The sequence below is a fragment of the Trachypithecus francoisi genome, unplaced genomic scaffold (assembly GCF_009764315.1).
Source record: "Trachypithecus francoisi isolate TF-2019V2 unplaced genomic scaffold, Tfra_2.0 Lachesis_group4, whole genome shotgun sequence".
NCBI classification, from domain to species: Eukaryota; Metazoa; Chordata; class Mammalia; order Primates; family Cercopithecidae; genus Trachypithecus; species Trachypithecus francoisi.
The window spans coordinates 28,656,428-28,669,890 of record NW_022681469.1 but is presented as its reverse complement, the minus strand read 5'-3'; the positions used below and the strand labels follow the sequence as shown (position 1 = coordinate 28,669,890).

The 13,463-nt window shown below is 50.0% G+C and overlaps 1 protein-coding gene and 1 non-coding gene across 3 annotated transcripts in view; both read left to right on the top strand.

Moving 5' to 3' along the window:
* The window catches only part of CPA5 (carboxypeptidase A5), a 29,825-nt gene that overhangs the window by 5,562 nt on the left and 10,800 nt on the right, over window positions 1-13,463 (top strand). Inside the window, exons 1-4 of one of the 2 annotated variants that reach the window (XM_033194850.1) lie at window positions 1,440-1,565; window positions 2,076-2,270; window positions 3,436-3,517; window positions 5,686-5,820. In XM_033194850.1, the coding sequence (XP_033050741.1) occupies window positions 2,155-2,270; window positions 3,436-3,517; window positions 5,686-5,820 (333 nt within the window). In that variant the 5' untranslated portion in view covers window positions 1,440-1,565; window positions 2,076-2,154. Of the gene's footprint in view, window positions 1-1,439; window positions 1,566-2,075; window positions 2,271-3,435; window positions 3,518-5,685; window positions 5,821-13,463 lie in introns of those variants that run through there. The other variant, XM_033194851.1, reaches the window with a different exon arrangement.
* LOC117073909 lies at window positions 92-195 on the top strand. Its single transcript, XR_004433455.1, has one exon. It is a non-coding gene; the product is annotated as a small nucleolar RNA U13 (small nucleolar RNA).

The following is a 13,463-nucleotide window of genomic DNA, read 5'->3' as shown; positions in this document are numbered from 1 at the left end:
AGGCGAGTAATTAATTATGAGTGAAAAGCCAACCTGAGGTATTAGGTCAAGCATAGCTATGTGTCTCTGCTTCAAATCCAGCCATAAGCTGATAATTGCAGTGCATAAGCATGATAATTGGGTGCTCACGCATGCGTGTGTGAGATGTATCACCCTCAAACCTTGTTACCATATCAGCACATTACCCGTCCAACGTGAACTTAGAGGAAGCAAAATCAAAAACAAATCCAGCCATTGGAGATGGCGCTTTCAGTGTTGGCGAATTCCCAGAGAAATCTGCTGTCCAATGTGGTAGCCATTAGCCACATGTGGCTATTTAAATTTTATTTAAATTAATTACAGTTAAATACAACTCCAAAATCAGTATTCAATCACACTAGCCACATTTCAAGTAGGCTATCCTACTGGGGGGTGTGGACATAGAACATTTCCATTATCACAGAAAGTTCTATTGGAAGCTGTGTCATAGAATTCTCAAAAATTCCTAACTGCTTCTCTCTCTTTCTTTTGCTCTTATTCTTTCTCTCTCACTCTCTCTCTCTTTTCCCACCCTTAAGCCAAGTACAAGGATAGTTGTCTCATTATTGGTGGCTTAAAATGATGTTTTTGAACAAGAAGACGCTGGGTACTTTTGGTGACTAGCACTATCTCTGTTTATTTCCTTTTAAACTCCTGAGCTATTGTTTAGCAATACACCCTTTTATCTCCATTGCTACTGAAGCTGAATGTTACTTGGGTGGAAAGCATAACTGCTTTCTTTTCTACGTCCTTAAACCCTTTGCTAATATTACTGTTTGAGAGTCCCCAAAGCCAGGGTTCTAGGAGAGTTTGGCATGTCTGAACAGCTGAACTACAAAATAATGGAGTAGGGCAGGTTGGTGGGGGAGCAGGGCGTTCTGTCGATAAAAGAGCTGCCTTCTCTGGACACATAGCCAGTTAATTGGCTATTCGGAGATACTATGGATGGGGAGAGGGGGCTTCTGAGAATCGCCGGTGACAGTTAAGTGGCCTATTGTTGACGTCCTCTGCTGAAACGACTTGGTTGGATTCAGCCTCTGCCTTACCCCCACCCCCTGTGGATTTCCTGTTAGATTCATCATTTGCCATTCAAGCATCATCTTTCACTTTCTCCTTCCAAGATGACTGCTTTGTGTACTGGCCCCTGCTTTACTCCTGCTATTCCCAGACTATAAAGGGAACGTGTGGGGCTTCAGCAGGACTGAGAAATTGACTCTGCTGTCTGTTGAGAACTATAATAATGACTGCGGTGACCTTCATGTCTAGCAGAAAACCCACGATCTGTGCTAGCACAATGATGACCACCTGAAGACAGAGAAAAGGGAATCTTGATTGAATTCCTTCTCATACAATATATAGTTATTTCCTTTGTTCTCCTCTCCATTCTCTTCTCTTCCCCTTCTCCCCATTGCCACTGGAGGACTGATCTCAAATGTGGCTGTGACTAAAAGTTAATGCCTTTGAAATAATAATACATTGCATTTTGCAGGCTTTACCAAGCCAGTTCACTCAAGTTGCCTCATCTGTACCCCTCCAAACCCTGTGAGGTAGGGAGGGGAGGTATGATTTACCCCATTTGATGGATGAGTAAACTGAGATTTAGAGATTAGGGCAGCTGCCCCAGATATTTTAGACAGGAAGTGAGCACCCAGTCTCTGTCTCTAAGCCCAGTGGTCTTTCAATGGCGTCCACACCCTTATGTGTAAGGAGGATATGGCCCAGGGAAAGCATGAGTGGGCTAGGAGAGAAGAAGAGCAGAAGAGAGGATGCTATAGAGAAGGGAGGAAAGGAGGGTGTCCCAGGGCTGCTGGCTACTCTGGTCTTTCTGCAGAGCTGGAGGCTTTGACGCTCACAAGGCGCTGCCCTGGCAAACCTCCTGAGAGAAAAGAAAAGCTAAGGGCCTGTCTTCCTCCTTCTCTCTTCCCTCTCCCTTTCCCAGGAGAGGATGTGCTGGGTTGGGGCAGGGCAGCCCTAGCTCTCCCAAGGCCTGGCATGTGGGAGCCACATGCTGGGTGCCCCAGACAGCCTAATGCTCATTCTCAAGCTGGACCTTCCAGCCTCTAGGTGCTGTGCTGTCCTGAAGCCCAGTCCATGGTGCCCAAGGAAAGCCCCTGAAGCTCACCAGGAGGAAGACGCATGCAGGGCACTCCCGGAAGAGGGACGTGCCCTGGGCCATCCCCCATGGACAGGCGGACACTCCTGGTCTTCAGCTTTATCCTGGCAGCAGCTTTGGGCCAAATGAATTTCACAGGGTGAGTGGCTGCTCCGCAGCGGGAGGGAGGACTGGTTGGGAGGAGGGGACTGGATGTCCCAGCAGGAGGTGGCTGCCCCACTGGTGCCTGATCAAGGCGGAGAGTCAGGATGTGGGTTCCTGCCCTGAACCCACTTCCAGCTTCGCAGCCTCCCACTCTCATGCTCCGGGGCTGGCTCGTTGGTGGTCCTCCCCAAATCCAGAGTTCTTAATCCAGAGTCCAGGAGGAAACCCCTGGGGCTCCAAGAATCCCCTGAAACCACATGCAACAGTTTTCCTATACAACAGAGGCTTCTTCAGGGAGGAAGCGTGCATAGCTTTCCTCTGATTCTCAGAGAAGTTGTAGCCCCCACAAGACTATGTACCTCTACCAAAAATGGATGTGGGTGTCGTCCTCCTTTGAATGACAGGAAGTTCTAGTATTACACACCAGGCCCTCTGTGGATGTACTTTGAGCCTCCCCAAGGTCCGCAGGTGGATGCCCCACCACGCTCCACAGTAGAGAAGGGGAGACACAGCAAGCGTAAAGAGGGGGTTCCTCACCCACGGTCTCAGAGGCAGCCTGTGAGGGCAGCAACCCCATCCCAGGCGTCACACCCCAGAGCCCACACCACAGGCCTCTTGGTTACGCCACCTCCCACCCACCTCCATCGGGAAGGGAAGGAGCTCAGCTTCCTCCATGTCAGGTGGGGTGAGGTTATCTGATCTCACCTTCTGGGCATTGAGACTGACTATGGCCTTGGGGCCCCCACGCGAAGAGCCCTTGGGGTCACCCCTGGTCCCCCCAGCCTCTGTGTCTACTCCTTTCTCCCCTTCATTCCTTTCGTTTGACACACTGCCCCCGTCCGCATTCCTTTCCCTTCCTTCTTCCCCTGGCTTGGCCTTCAGTCCAGCAGTAGCACTGACAGGCTTTATTTAGCCCCTGAAGTGGTCTGTCCTTGGGGCTGGAGAGCTCACTGGCTCTAGGCTGAAGGACCATGTGCTTCTCAGAGCTGCCTGCGAGTCCTGGCTGCTCAGGGCTCCTTCAGCCTCCACTCGGGCGGTGCCTCCCGGCCTTCCCCCTCTGCCTTCAGCGGGTCCTCTGCTCCATTCTGCCCCTTCCAAGTGACACAGCCTTCCAGGGATCCTTCTCCGCAGCTTCCTCCGCCCCCCCTGTGTTTTTCTAGGGACCAGGTTCTTCGAGTCCTGGCCAAAGATGAGAAGCAGCTTTCACTTCTCAGGGATCTGGAGGGCCTGAAGCCCCAGAAGGTGAGGACTCCTCAGGCTTGAGGACACCCCCCACTCCCTCCGCAGTGGCTTATACCTTCAGCTCCTTGTTCTGCCCCCCTTTACCCCAAACCTGCCCTCCTGAGGTCCCTGCAAAGAGCACAGGCCTGTGGGAAATCACATGTGGCTCCTCTTCAGGAAAACTCAGGGACACTTGCCCAGAAATTTGGGCTGCCTTTTTAGGCCGTGTCTCCTCTAGCTACCCACTCTCTCCTGGATAGGGAGCTGCTACACAACCCGTCAGGGCACTGATCTCCAAACGGCAGGAATTTCCTAAAGCCACACGGATGGCGGGGGGAGGGGGAAGGAACACAGTGTCTCTGGGTGGGATGCCATGTTGCGTGGAGATTGGACACGTTGGCCTCCCAAGTGAAATAGCTTAGCTTGGCAAACCTGTATCTTATCTGAGTTTGTCCCTGTCAGCCTGAGCATCTTTTCTGAGAACACTTGTCCTCTGCAGGTTTTCACAATGGAAAACATTTCTGTTGACTTTGACTGTTACATAGAAGGGTTTTGTTAGGGGGCCACTGGAACCACCAGATATTTCTGGATGTGGTCAAAGCCCTTGCTCCTACTTGTCTGAGTGTCCCGTCGACTGGGGCTCATGATGTTTTATGATCATTCTCTCCATTTTACTAATTGAAAAATAGGTGTCACAAAAGGCTGACCTAGGGACCCAGATCCGGCCTCTCCTACTTCTGTGGGGATGGGAGCAATGACGCTTCCCTTTCCTGACCAGGGTTCTTGTCCGTGTTCATGTCCCAGATGATGGGCGGCCTCATCCTGAGGACTCTTTAGGACTCTTTAGGTTCTCTGGATCCAGGCGAAGTTGCAATGAGTGTGAGTGAGGTGTGGAGGTGACAGGGCTTGAAATTAGGGAAAGAACCTCAGTGCCTTGGGGATTTTGTTTGGCGCAGTCTTTCCGCTCAGCCTTAGGGTTTCATTATGGAACTGGGGCCCTTTTAAGTGTATGGTAGTCCCTCCTGATTGACAGTCAACCTAAAACATTACATGGAAAATTTCAGAAAGAAAAAACTCATCACTTTTAACTTGCAAACTGTTCTGAGTAGTGTGATGAAGTCTCGCACCTGCACGCTGTCCAGGCTCCCCTCCGTGAGTCACTTAGTGACCATTTCGGTCATCAGACCGACTGTCGCTGTGTCACAGTGCTTCTGTTCGTCTAACCCTTATTCGACTTAGTAATGGCCCCAAAGTGTAAGGGTAGTGATGCTGGCATTTGTTCTAATTGCTCTATTTTATTATTAGTTACTGTTTTTAATCTCTAACTGTGCCTAATTTATAAGTTAGGGCCAGGTGCGGTGGCTCATGCCTGCAATCCCAGCACTTTGGGAGGCCAAGGTGGGCAGATCTTCTGAGGTCAGGAGTTCAAAACCAGCCTGGCCGACATGGCGAAACCCCCGTCTCTACTAAAAATAGAAAAATTAGCCAGGCGTGGTGGCACGCACCTATAGTCCCAGCTACTCAGGAGGCTGAGGTAGGAGAATGGCTTGAACCTGGGAGGCAAAGGTTGCAGTGAGCTGAAATCATGCCATTGCACTCCAGCCTGGGTGAAACTCCATCTCAAAAAAAAAAAAAATATATATATATATATATATATGTAAGTTAAACTTATTATAGGTCTGTCAAAAACATAGAGTGAATAAAATCTAGTATTTAATAGCACAACAGGGTGACTATAGTCATAATAATTTAATTGTGTATTTTAAAATAACTAAAAGAGTGTACTTGGAGTACTTGGATTGTCTGTAACACAAAGAATATGTGCTTGAGTGACAGATACCTCATTTGCCCTGATGTGATCATTACATATTGTATACCTGTATCAAAATATCCCATATACCCCAGAAATATATACACCTAATATGTACCCACAAAAATTAAAAATTACAAAAAACCTGTATCCCAAGTCTGTATGTATAGGAAAGCGCATAGTCTATATAGGATTCAGTACTATCTGCCGTTTCAGGCATCCGCTGGGAGGTCTTGGGACATCACACCCCGTCCCCATCTCCTACGTAGAAAAAAGGTCTCTACTGGCTGAGAGATTCTTTGGCTCTCTGGGGTCACCTACAGGATTGTGTGGAAGGACATGGAGTAATGCAGCTGTCTCTCTTTCCTTGGTGAACAAGGTGGACTTCTGGCGTGGCCCAGCCAGGCCCAGCCTCCCCGTGGATATGAGAGTTCCTTTCTCTGAACTGAAAGACATCAAAGCTTATCTGGAGTCCCATGGCCTTGCTTACAGCATCATGATAAAGGACATCCAGGTGAGGCCCTGCCCCAGCAAGGGCTCTGCCTTCTGCCTTCCTTTCTGGTTGGGGCCCAATATGGAGGAGATATTCTCGGGGCTAAAAGTGGACATGTGGTTTCTGGGTCTCCATTGGTGTGTTTGTGAACATGCTGTGGAAGGCAGTGAGCCACTCGCTTCTCAGAATCTGAAGCTAGGACAGAGTTCATGGGGGAAGCACTCACAGTGTGGGAGTGGAGAGGACGCCTGTGATGAGTCCTCCTGGGGAGGGATTTGCAGCAATAAACAGCAAAGGTGCCGGGAGAAGGGAGACAGGAGGATGTAGCTGGGGTCTTCCCAGGGGCACCGTGGGAAGGTGCCTCTGGATAACTTCTTCCTTTGCTTATCTGACCACTCCCTCCTGTTCCCGCTGTGTCTCAGCCATCCAATGCCTGGGGGAACGGCTTTACTTCAGAGGATTGGGAAATGGTGAAAGAAGCAGAGAGATCACTGGTGTGGTTGCCTTCCCCTGACCTCCACCGCATGGCTCTCTGCACAGGGCATCTCCCCCAGGCAGGATTCTCCCAGAGGAACCACTTTGGGAGAGCAGAACCGCTCTTGGGTAGGACAAAGGTAGCCTTCATCCTGGACACCCCAGTCTCCCTGCTGCTTTCCCTGAGTCTTTTCTGAACATCATGAAATTCTGTTTCAATTGTTCTATTTGCCAGGATATCTTAAAGAGCCCCTGAAAGGTGCTGGCAGCACAGCCTCCTTCCTAGAGATCTCTGTGGGTACCACTGATTGGTTAAGCCTCCCTGGCTGCATCTTTCTGCAGCAGCTGCTGCTGGCCGTGTACCTGTGGAAGTGGATCCATAAAGATTCATTCCCAACCTTGTTGTACGGTGCTAATCTCCCCTAAGGGCTCCGAGTGTGGGAACACAGAGCCTCCCGGAGCACACACACTTGACACTGTATGTCAGGATCAAGGCATCAGGCAGCATTCCGTTCCCATGCGAGCGCAGGGCTGGGGCACTTTGGTCCTTTCAAAGACCTTTATTCCTCATCAGGCACATCTGTTTCCCGCTCAACATGTGGGGGTGGGATATTTCTCTAATGAAATCCCCCACAAGCAAAAATGGGGAAACTCCCACAGACAAAAGAGGCTACCACATCAAAAGAAATAGAACTGAATTCTCATTTTTAGCCCAGGCCTCTATTTTGAAGTTTCCATTTCCCTGGTTCAGCCCTACCCTGGGAGCTCCACAGCATTTGGCAAACAGACACACAGAGGTCTCTAAAAACTTTCTGTTGATTTCTGCACATCAGGGACTGCCCCAGAGTCCCCTCTGAGCCTCCCCCACTGGCTTTAGCCTGTCCTCTCCCCACATCCGCAGCCCCGAGCCCCTCTAGGGCTTTGCCCTCCCTTTCAGGAAAATGCTCTGACCTCTTAGCCTTGATCCAGCCAGGCAGGATTTTCACCAACTCGCTCTTCCTGCAGGGATCAAGCACTTACTGCCATACTTGAGATCATATTTTGGCTGAGAGGGAGCTGGGGGTGGGGGTGGCTGGTGTGTTGATGTGTTGAGGGATTGATGATGGGGAGGGGTCCAGGAGGAGGGAAGCTGAGATTTGCTAACAGGACTGAAAGGGCTTTGCACCCCTCAGGTTGTTGGCGTCCAGTCTTGTATTTCAGATACAGAGGCACGGGCGTGATTTTCTCCCTGTCCTCTGGATCCCCTCAGCCAAGTACTTGGCAATGTCCCCTGCAGGGTGGGCCCTCCGTGGTTGTCTGCCGAATGACTTGCTCAGTTGGGGAGTTCAGGACAGGCACGACCTTATTCACATGTGGGTCTTTGTTTCTCTGGCCCCCTCCCCTCAGCCAAGGTTCAGCTCCACGCTCTGTATCCATCTTCCTACCCCAGCACCCACCATAGGACTTGCTGCTTCATTAGAGCTTGATACATGTCAGTGGAACTAATGGACATTCATTAGGAGGAGGAAAGAAAAGAGGAGTGGTGGTGTTTGGCGGCTAGGATCAGGCTGGAAAACCTCGATGCTGGTTTTCACTTTGGCCAGAGGCAGGGGAGATTTTGGAATCTTTCCCTCCCTCTGCCCTGTGATCAGAGGGATGCTTGAGAAACGTCAGGCAGGGCCATTCATTCCACTCACAGACACAGAGAGCCCTACTGTGTGCTGCGCATTGGGCAAGGGGCTGGAAACACAGAGATGAAAAACCTGGCCCTGTATCCAGGAGAGCCGGAGGGTCGCGGGGGCCAGGGATGGAGGGGAGTAAGCCGGTGGTTACAATGGAGTGGATGAGGGGCTGATGGAGTGAGGGCGGTTGCTATGGGAGCGCATACACGAGGCACTGCACGCTGTGCTTCTGAGAAGGCGGTAATTACGGTGCGCTGAAGAGCAGGTAAGGGGGGCTGGCCAGAGGAAGGGGGGCTCCCACCCCGATTGGCGATGAAGCCAGACCCCATCGCAAAGAGTGCTCTCCACCATGTGACGAGGTCAGGATTTTATCCCGAAAACTAGGAAGGAGTCACCGGAGGTGCTTTGACATGATCAGATTTGCATTTCAGAAAAACCACCCTGACAGTGACAGTGTTGAGTTGGGGACAGGGCCAGGGAGAGACTGACAGGCAGGAGAGTGGTGAGGAAATTGCAGTGGGCCAGGCAAGAAATTATCTGATTCCGAGCGAGCTCTATTTGCATTTAATTTTTCTTCACCTCCTCGTTCTTTTCAGCCCTTTGGTTTTTTTTTCCCCCTAGGATGAGTCACCATGGAAAAGCTTCACTTGAGCAATCAGCTCTGTGGCTTTTAATGGCTTTTTTTCTGATTACAAAATTAATAAATATTCATGTTAGATAATTTGGAAAATAGTGGAAAGCACAAGGAGAAAACAAATATCACTCATGCTCTGACCATCCAGAGCAGAATACAATTGGGTGTAAATATTGCTTTGCCAATTTCCCTCACCCTAGTGGATCACTCTCATCACCGTGCAATTAGAGTTATTTCTCCCATTTACAAAAACCCTCTCTTGATCCCTTCCCTCTCCCCTCCAGCCATCACCCCATTTTTATGCTTCCCCATAGAGTGAAACTCCTGAAAACACTGACTCTCCCTGTCATCTCCATCCCTTTCCGCCGGCAGGCTGCCTATCCCCTCACTTCACCAAAGCTTCCCTCGACAAAGTCACACACAACTTCCAAATCCAACCCAGTGGCCAACTCTCAATGTTCCTCTTCCAACAGCACAACTGGTGGCTCTCTCCTTCCTGGAGTCTGTCTCTTCTCCTGGCATCTGTGTTCTGTCTCCAGCCAGCACCTCCTCTCCTGGATCCAACCGCCTACTCAGTGTTTCCACCTGGGGGTCCAATGGGCGTCTCCAACTTTCCAGGTCCAGACCAAGTTCCCCTGGCCCTTCATCAGTGCCTCCACGGCCCTCTCTATCTCAGGAAATGGCAACACCATCCTTCCAGTCACTCAGACCAGAAGCTGGGAGACATTCTTGACCCCTTCCTCAAACCCCCATCAACAACAGATTTATTGCTGTCTTCAGGATGGATCTTAGCACATCCCCACAACCCCCTAGGGCCCATGCGCCATCTCGTCGCTCACCTGGGTTCTTCCATTCGCTTTCTAACTGCTCTCCCCACTTCCCCACCTTGACTCCTTATTACCTAGTCTCTAAACAGCAGCCAGAAAGGTCCTTTAAAACTATTGCAAATTCAAGCATGTTGTTCCTCTGCTTAAAATCCAACTAATTTGGAGTAAAAGCCAAAGCCCTTGCAATGGTCGTAAGGCTTTCTTTTCGTTTTATTTTATTTATTTATTTTGAGACAAGATCTTGCTCTGTCATCCAGGCTGAAGTGCAGTGGCACAATCGTGGCTCACTGTATCCTTGAACTCCCAGGCTCACTCCATCCTCTTGCCTCAGGTTCCTAAGTAGCTGGGACTATAGGACCACATCACCACACCCAGCTAATTTTTCTATTTTTTGTAGAGATGGGGTCTGACTATGTTGCCCAAGCTGGTCTTGAACTCCTGGGCTCAGGCAACCTGCCAACTTCGACCTCCCAAAGTGCTGAAATTACAGGTGTGAGCCACCACACCAGACTGCTTATCTTGTTTTAAACTGTACCCTTCTTCTTCCCCACTTCCCCAACTTCCTCTTTCCTTCCCATTTCACTCTTCTTGACATTTACCATTTTCTCATTGCTTATATAATTTAATTCTTTACTTCTTTAAATTATTATCTTGCTAGCTGAAGAGTACAGTTTTTATTTGTTTGTTTTGTTTTTGAGACAGAGTCTCACTCCATCACCCAGGCTGGAGTACAGTGGCATGATCTCGGCTCATGCCTCCGCCTCCCAGGCTCAATCAACTCTCATGCCTCAGCCCCCTGAGTAGCTTGGCTTATAGGCACACACCACCACTCCTGGCTAATTTTTGTATTATTATTATTATTATTATTATTTAAGTAGAGACAGGGTTTCACCATGTTGGCCAGGCTGTTCCCAAACTCCTGGCCTCAAGTGATCCACCTGCCTCAATCTCCCAAAGTGCTGGGATTACAGGCATGAACCACCAGAGTTTTTTTTTTTTTTTTTAGATGGGGTCTTGCTGTGTTGCCCAGGGTAGAGTTCAGTGGCTGTTCACAGGGACAGTCATAGCTCACTGCAGCCTTGAACGCCTGGGCTCAAGAGATCCTCCTGCCTCAGCCTCCTGAATGGCTGGGACTGCACGTGTGCACCACCATGCCTGGCTTGAACAGCAGAGTTTTAAAGGTAGAAATGCTGTTGGCTGGTCTGAGGGTGAGTGGCAGCTCCAGAGAAGAGAAGAAGACAACAGGGAAGATTGCAGGAGAAGCCAGGGAAGACAGGAGCAGTGATGGGCAAGACCCTGGGAGAGGCAGAGCCTGGCTGCATCATGGGGGTAGGGACAGAAGAGGACCCAGGCCCCTCTGTTGGGCCACATGAAAGGCAGGTGCTGACTGACTCACCCAGATGACCATTAATGGGGGCTTTCTGCCTTCCAAGTCCTACAGAAGCTATCCTACCTCTGGAGAACCCAGACTTCCGGTCATGGCTTGTAATGCTCCCTCACAAAGCCCTGGAGTCATCCCAAAGTTATTATCATCCTCCTTGTCATTATCACCCTCCTCCTCCTCATCATAGCTAACATTTACCAGCAGTTACTACATGCCTGGCAAAAGTCTAAGCATTTAGCATGTATTAGCCCTTCTAATCCTCATGAGAACATTGGGGTGTGTGTGTGCGTGTGTGTGTGTGTGTATGTGTGTGTGTGTGTGTGTGTCTGTGTGTGAGATGGAGTCTTGCTCTGTCGCCCAGGCTGGGGTGCAGTGACTCAACCACCGCTCACTGCAACCTCTGCCTCTTGGGTTCAAGCAATTCTCCTGCCTCAGTCTCCTGAGTAGCTGGAATTACAGGTGCCCGCCACCACACCCGGCTAATTTTTGTATTTTTAGTAGAAAGAGGGTTTCGCCATGTTGGCCAAGCCAGTCTTGAGCTCCTGGCCTCAAGTGATCCGCCTGCTTCAGCCTCCCAAAGTGCTGGGATTACAAGTGTCAGCCACTGCACCTGGCCCTCATGAGAACATTTTAAAGTATATGCTAAAGTATGTGATAACATGACCTCCATTTTACAAAGGGGAAACTGAGGCACAGAGAAGTTAGTAATTTGATGGAGTTGGTGGCAGGATCAACAGACAGGGAAGCCTTGTGGTTTGGCCTTGACCTCTGAGGGAGTCCATTCTGAAAATATCAGATCGGCAGCCTCCCCCCACGTCCAGTGCCACAGGACTGGATTTGCTACTGGCCACGTAGCTGCTACTGCAGATGTTAGGCCTGGAAGAGAAGGCCAGGAACTGGGGAGGAGAGGCAGCAGCTGCTGTCCCAGAGCCCCCAGCCCACTCTATTTTCAGGAGCTGTGTCCATTTTGCATCTGTGGCTGGGGTTGGGCTGTGAGAGATCCTGCTCTCACAGGAACTGGAGCCCCACTGCCTCCTCCCCTGCCCAACCCGGGAGGGCTGTTCTTCCCTTAGGGCCCCCATCCTTCCTGACTCATCGTAAATTAATTCACACCGAGGTATTGCTTTCCCTGTCAGGTTATGGCTTCCAGGGAGGCAGATGGCTTTTACTTCTGAGTTGGTTGGTTTCTTTGTTTTGTTATTTTTTCCTGAGAAGCCTGACAGGGCTGTCATTAGGCATTCCTCAGCCTGTGGCCAGACCGCATTCTTTGGTCACCCATCCCCTTCTCTCAGTCCCAGGAATGGAGCAAACGCTGGTGCATTTTCCAGGCCAAGGCAGATTCCTGTTCCTGGAAGTGGGGCCAGCTGTGAGGCCTGAGAATTTCCAGTTTGAAAGAGGGTGTCACCTCCATTCACAAGGCTGTGAGGGTGTCTGGAAAGTTATTTGCAGTTTGGTGCTAACTTCCCATTTGCCTCCAAGCTCTTATGTGGAACAAAGGACAGTCTCCTGGGTCCTGTCTTCCTGTGGGTGTCCCAGGCTGTGTGGGGAGAATTGGGTCCTCTAGTCCTTTTTTTCCTGATTTCTCCTCCCTGTCCTCCACTTTCACCCCCACTTCAGGCTTCCACCAGATCCTTGGAAACCCTTTGCCTTGTCCTCAAGGCTGGCAGGCTGTTCTCTTCCTTGCAGCTGCTCGTCACCGCTGATGGCACCAGGCACACATTGGTCATGGTAGGCTGTTGTGATTTGGGTCGGCTTCCTGAGAAGACAAATTCCTTTTGTTAGAGCTTCCCACAAGTGTTTGCGAAGGGCCAGAGAGGCCCCGGGCTCCTCCGGCCATGTCTAACTTACCCAGCAATCCCGGCTTTGCCCCTGGCCAGCCAGTGCAGCTGGAAAATATCACAACTGTAATTGCCTTGCATGGAGTCGGTGCTCAAAAGTAAAGTGAGCCCCAAACATCAATTTCCAGTCCCATTTTGAAATCTATGAACCTGAGCGTTGTGAGCAAGCCGACTAGGCCTCGGGGATGAGTGAGTCATTAGGCATTGCCTCATCTGTGGCAGGTGGGGCGGGGAGGCTGCTCTTCCTGACCGGGGTGGAAGACGCCACAGTAGCCATTAGGGCTTTTGGTTTTGCTATTGCTTATTCATCTAAAAGTTCTGGGCTGAGGCGGGCACATCACCTGAGGTTGGGAGTTCGAGACCAGCCTGACCAACCTGGAGAAACCCTGTTTCTACTAAAAATACAAAAAATTTGCCAGGCGTAGTGGTGCATGCCTGTAATCCCAGCTACTGGGGAGGCAAAGGCAGAAGAATAGCCTGAACCTGGGAGGCAGAGGTTGCGGTGAGCCGAGATCACGCCACTGCACTCCAGCCTGGCCAACAAGAGAGAAACTATCTCAAAAAAAAAAAAAAAAAAAGTTCTTACTTATTGAAGTAGCATAAGCACATTGCCAAAATGTGAAAATAAAGAATAGAAAAAATTTACTTCAAATCCACCTTCTTCTATCTTAGCAGGCATTGTGAACATTTTGGTTTATATTTTTGGCATTTTAGTGTCTTAGGTTCTTGGGTTCTTCTCAAGGGTCCTTGATTTTTCATTATCGTAAAAAACTTTCAAATTGCAAGAATGGAGTTTTTAGCTGTTGTTAACATTTGCATGCTCTTTCTGTCCACACACATGTCGAC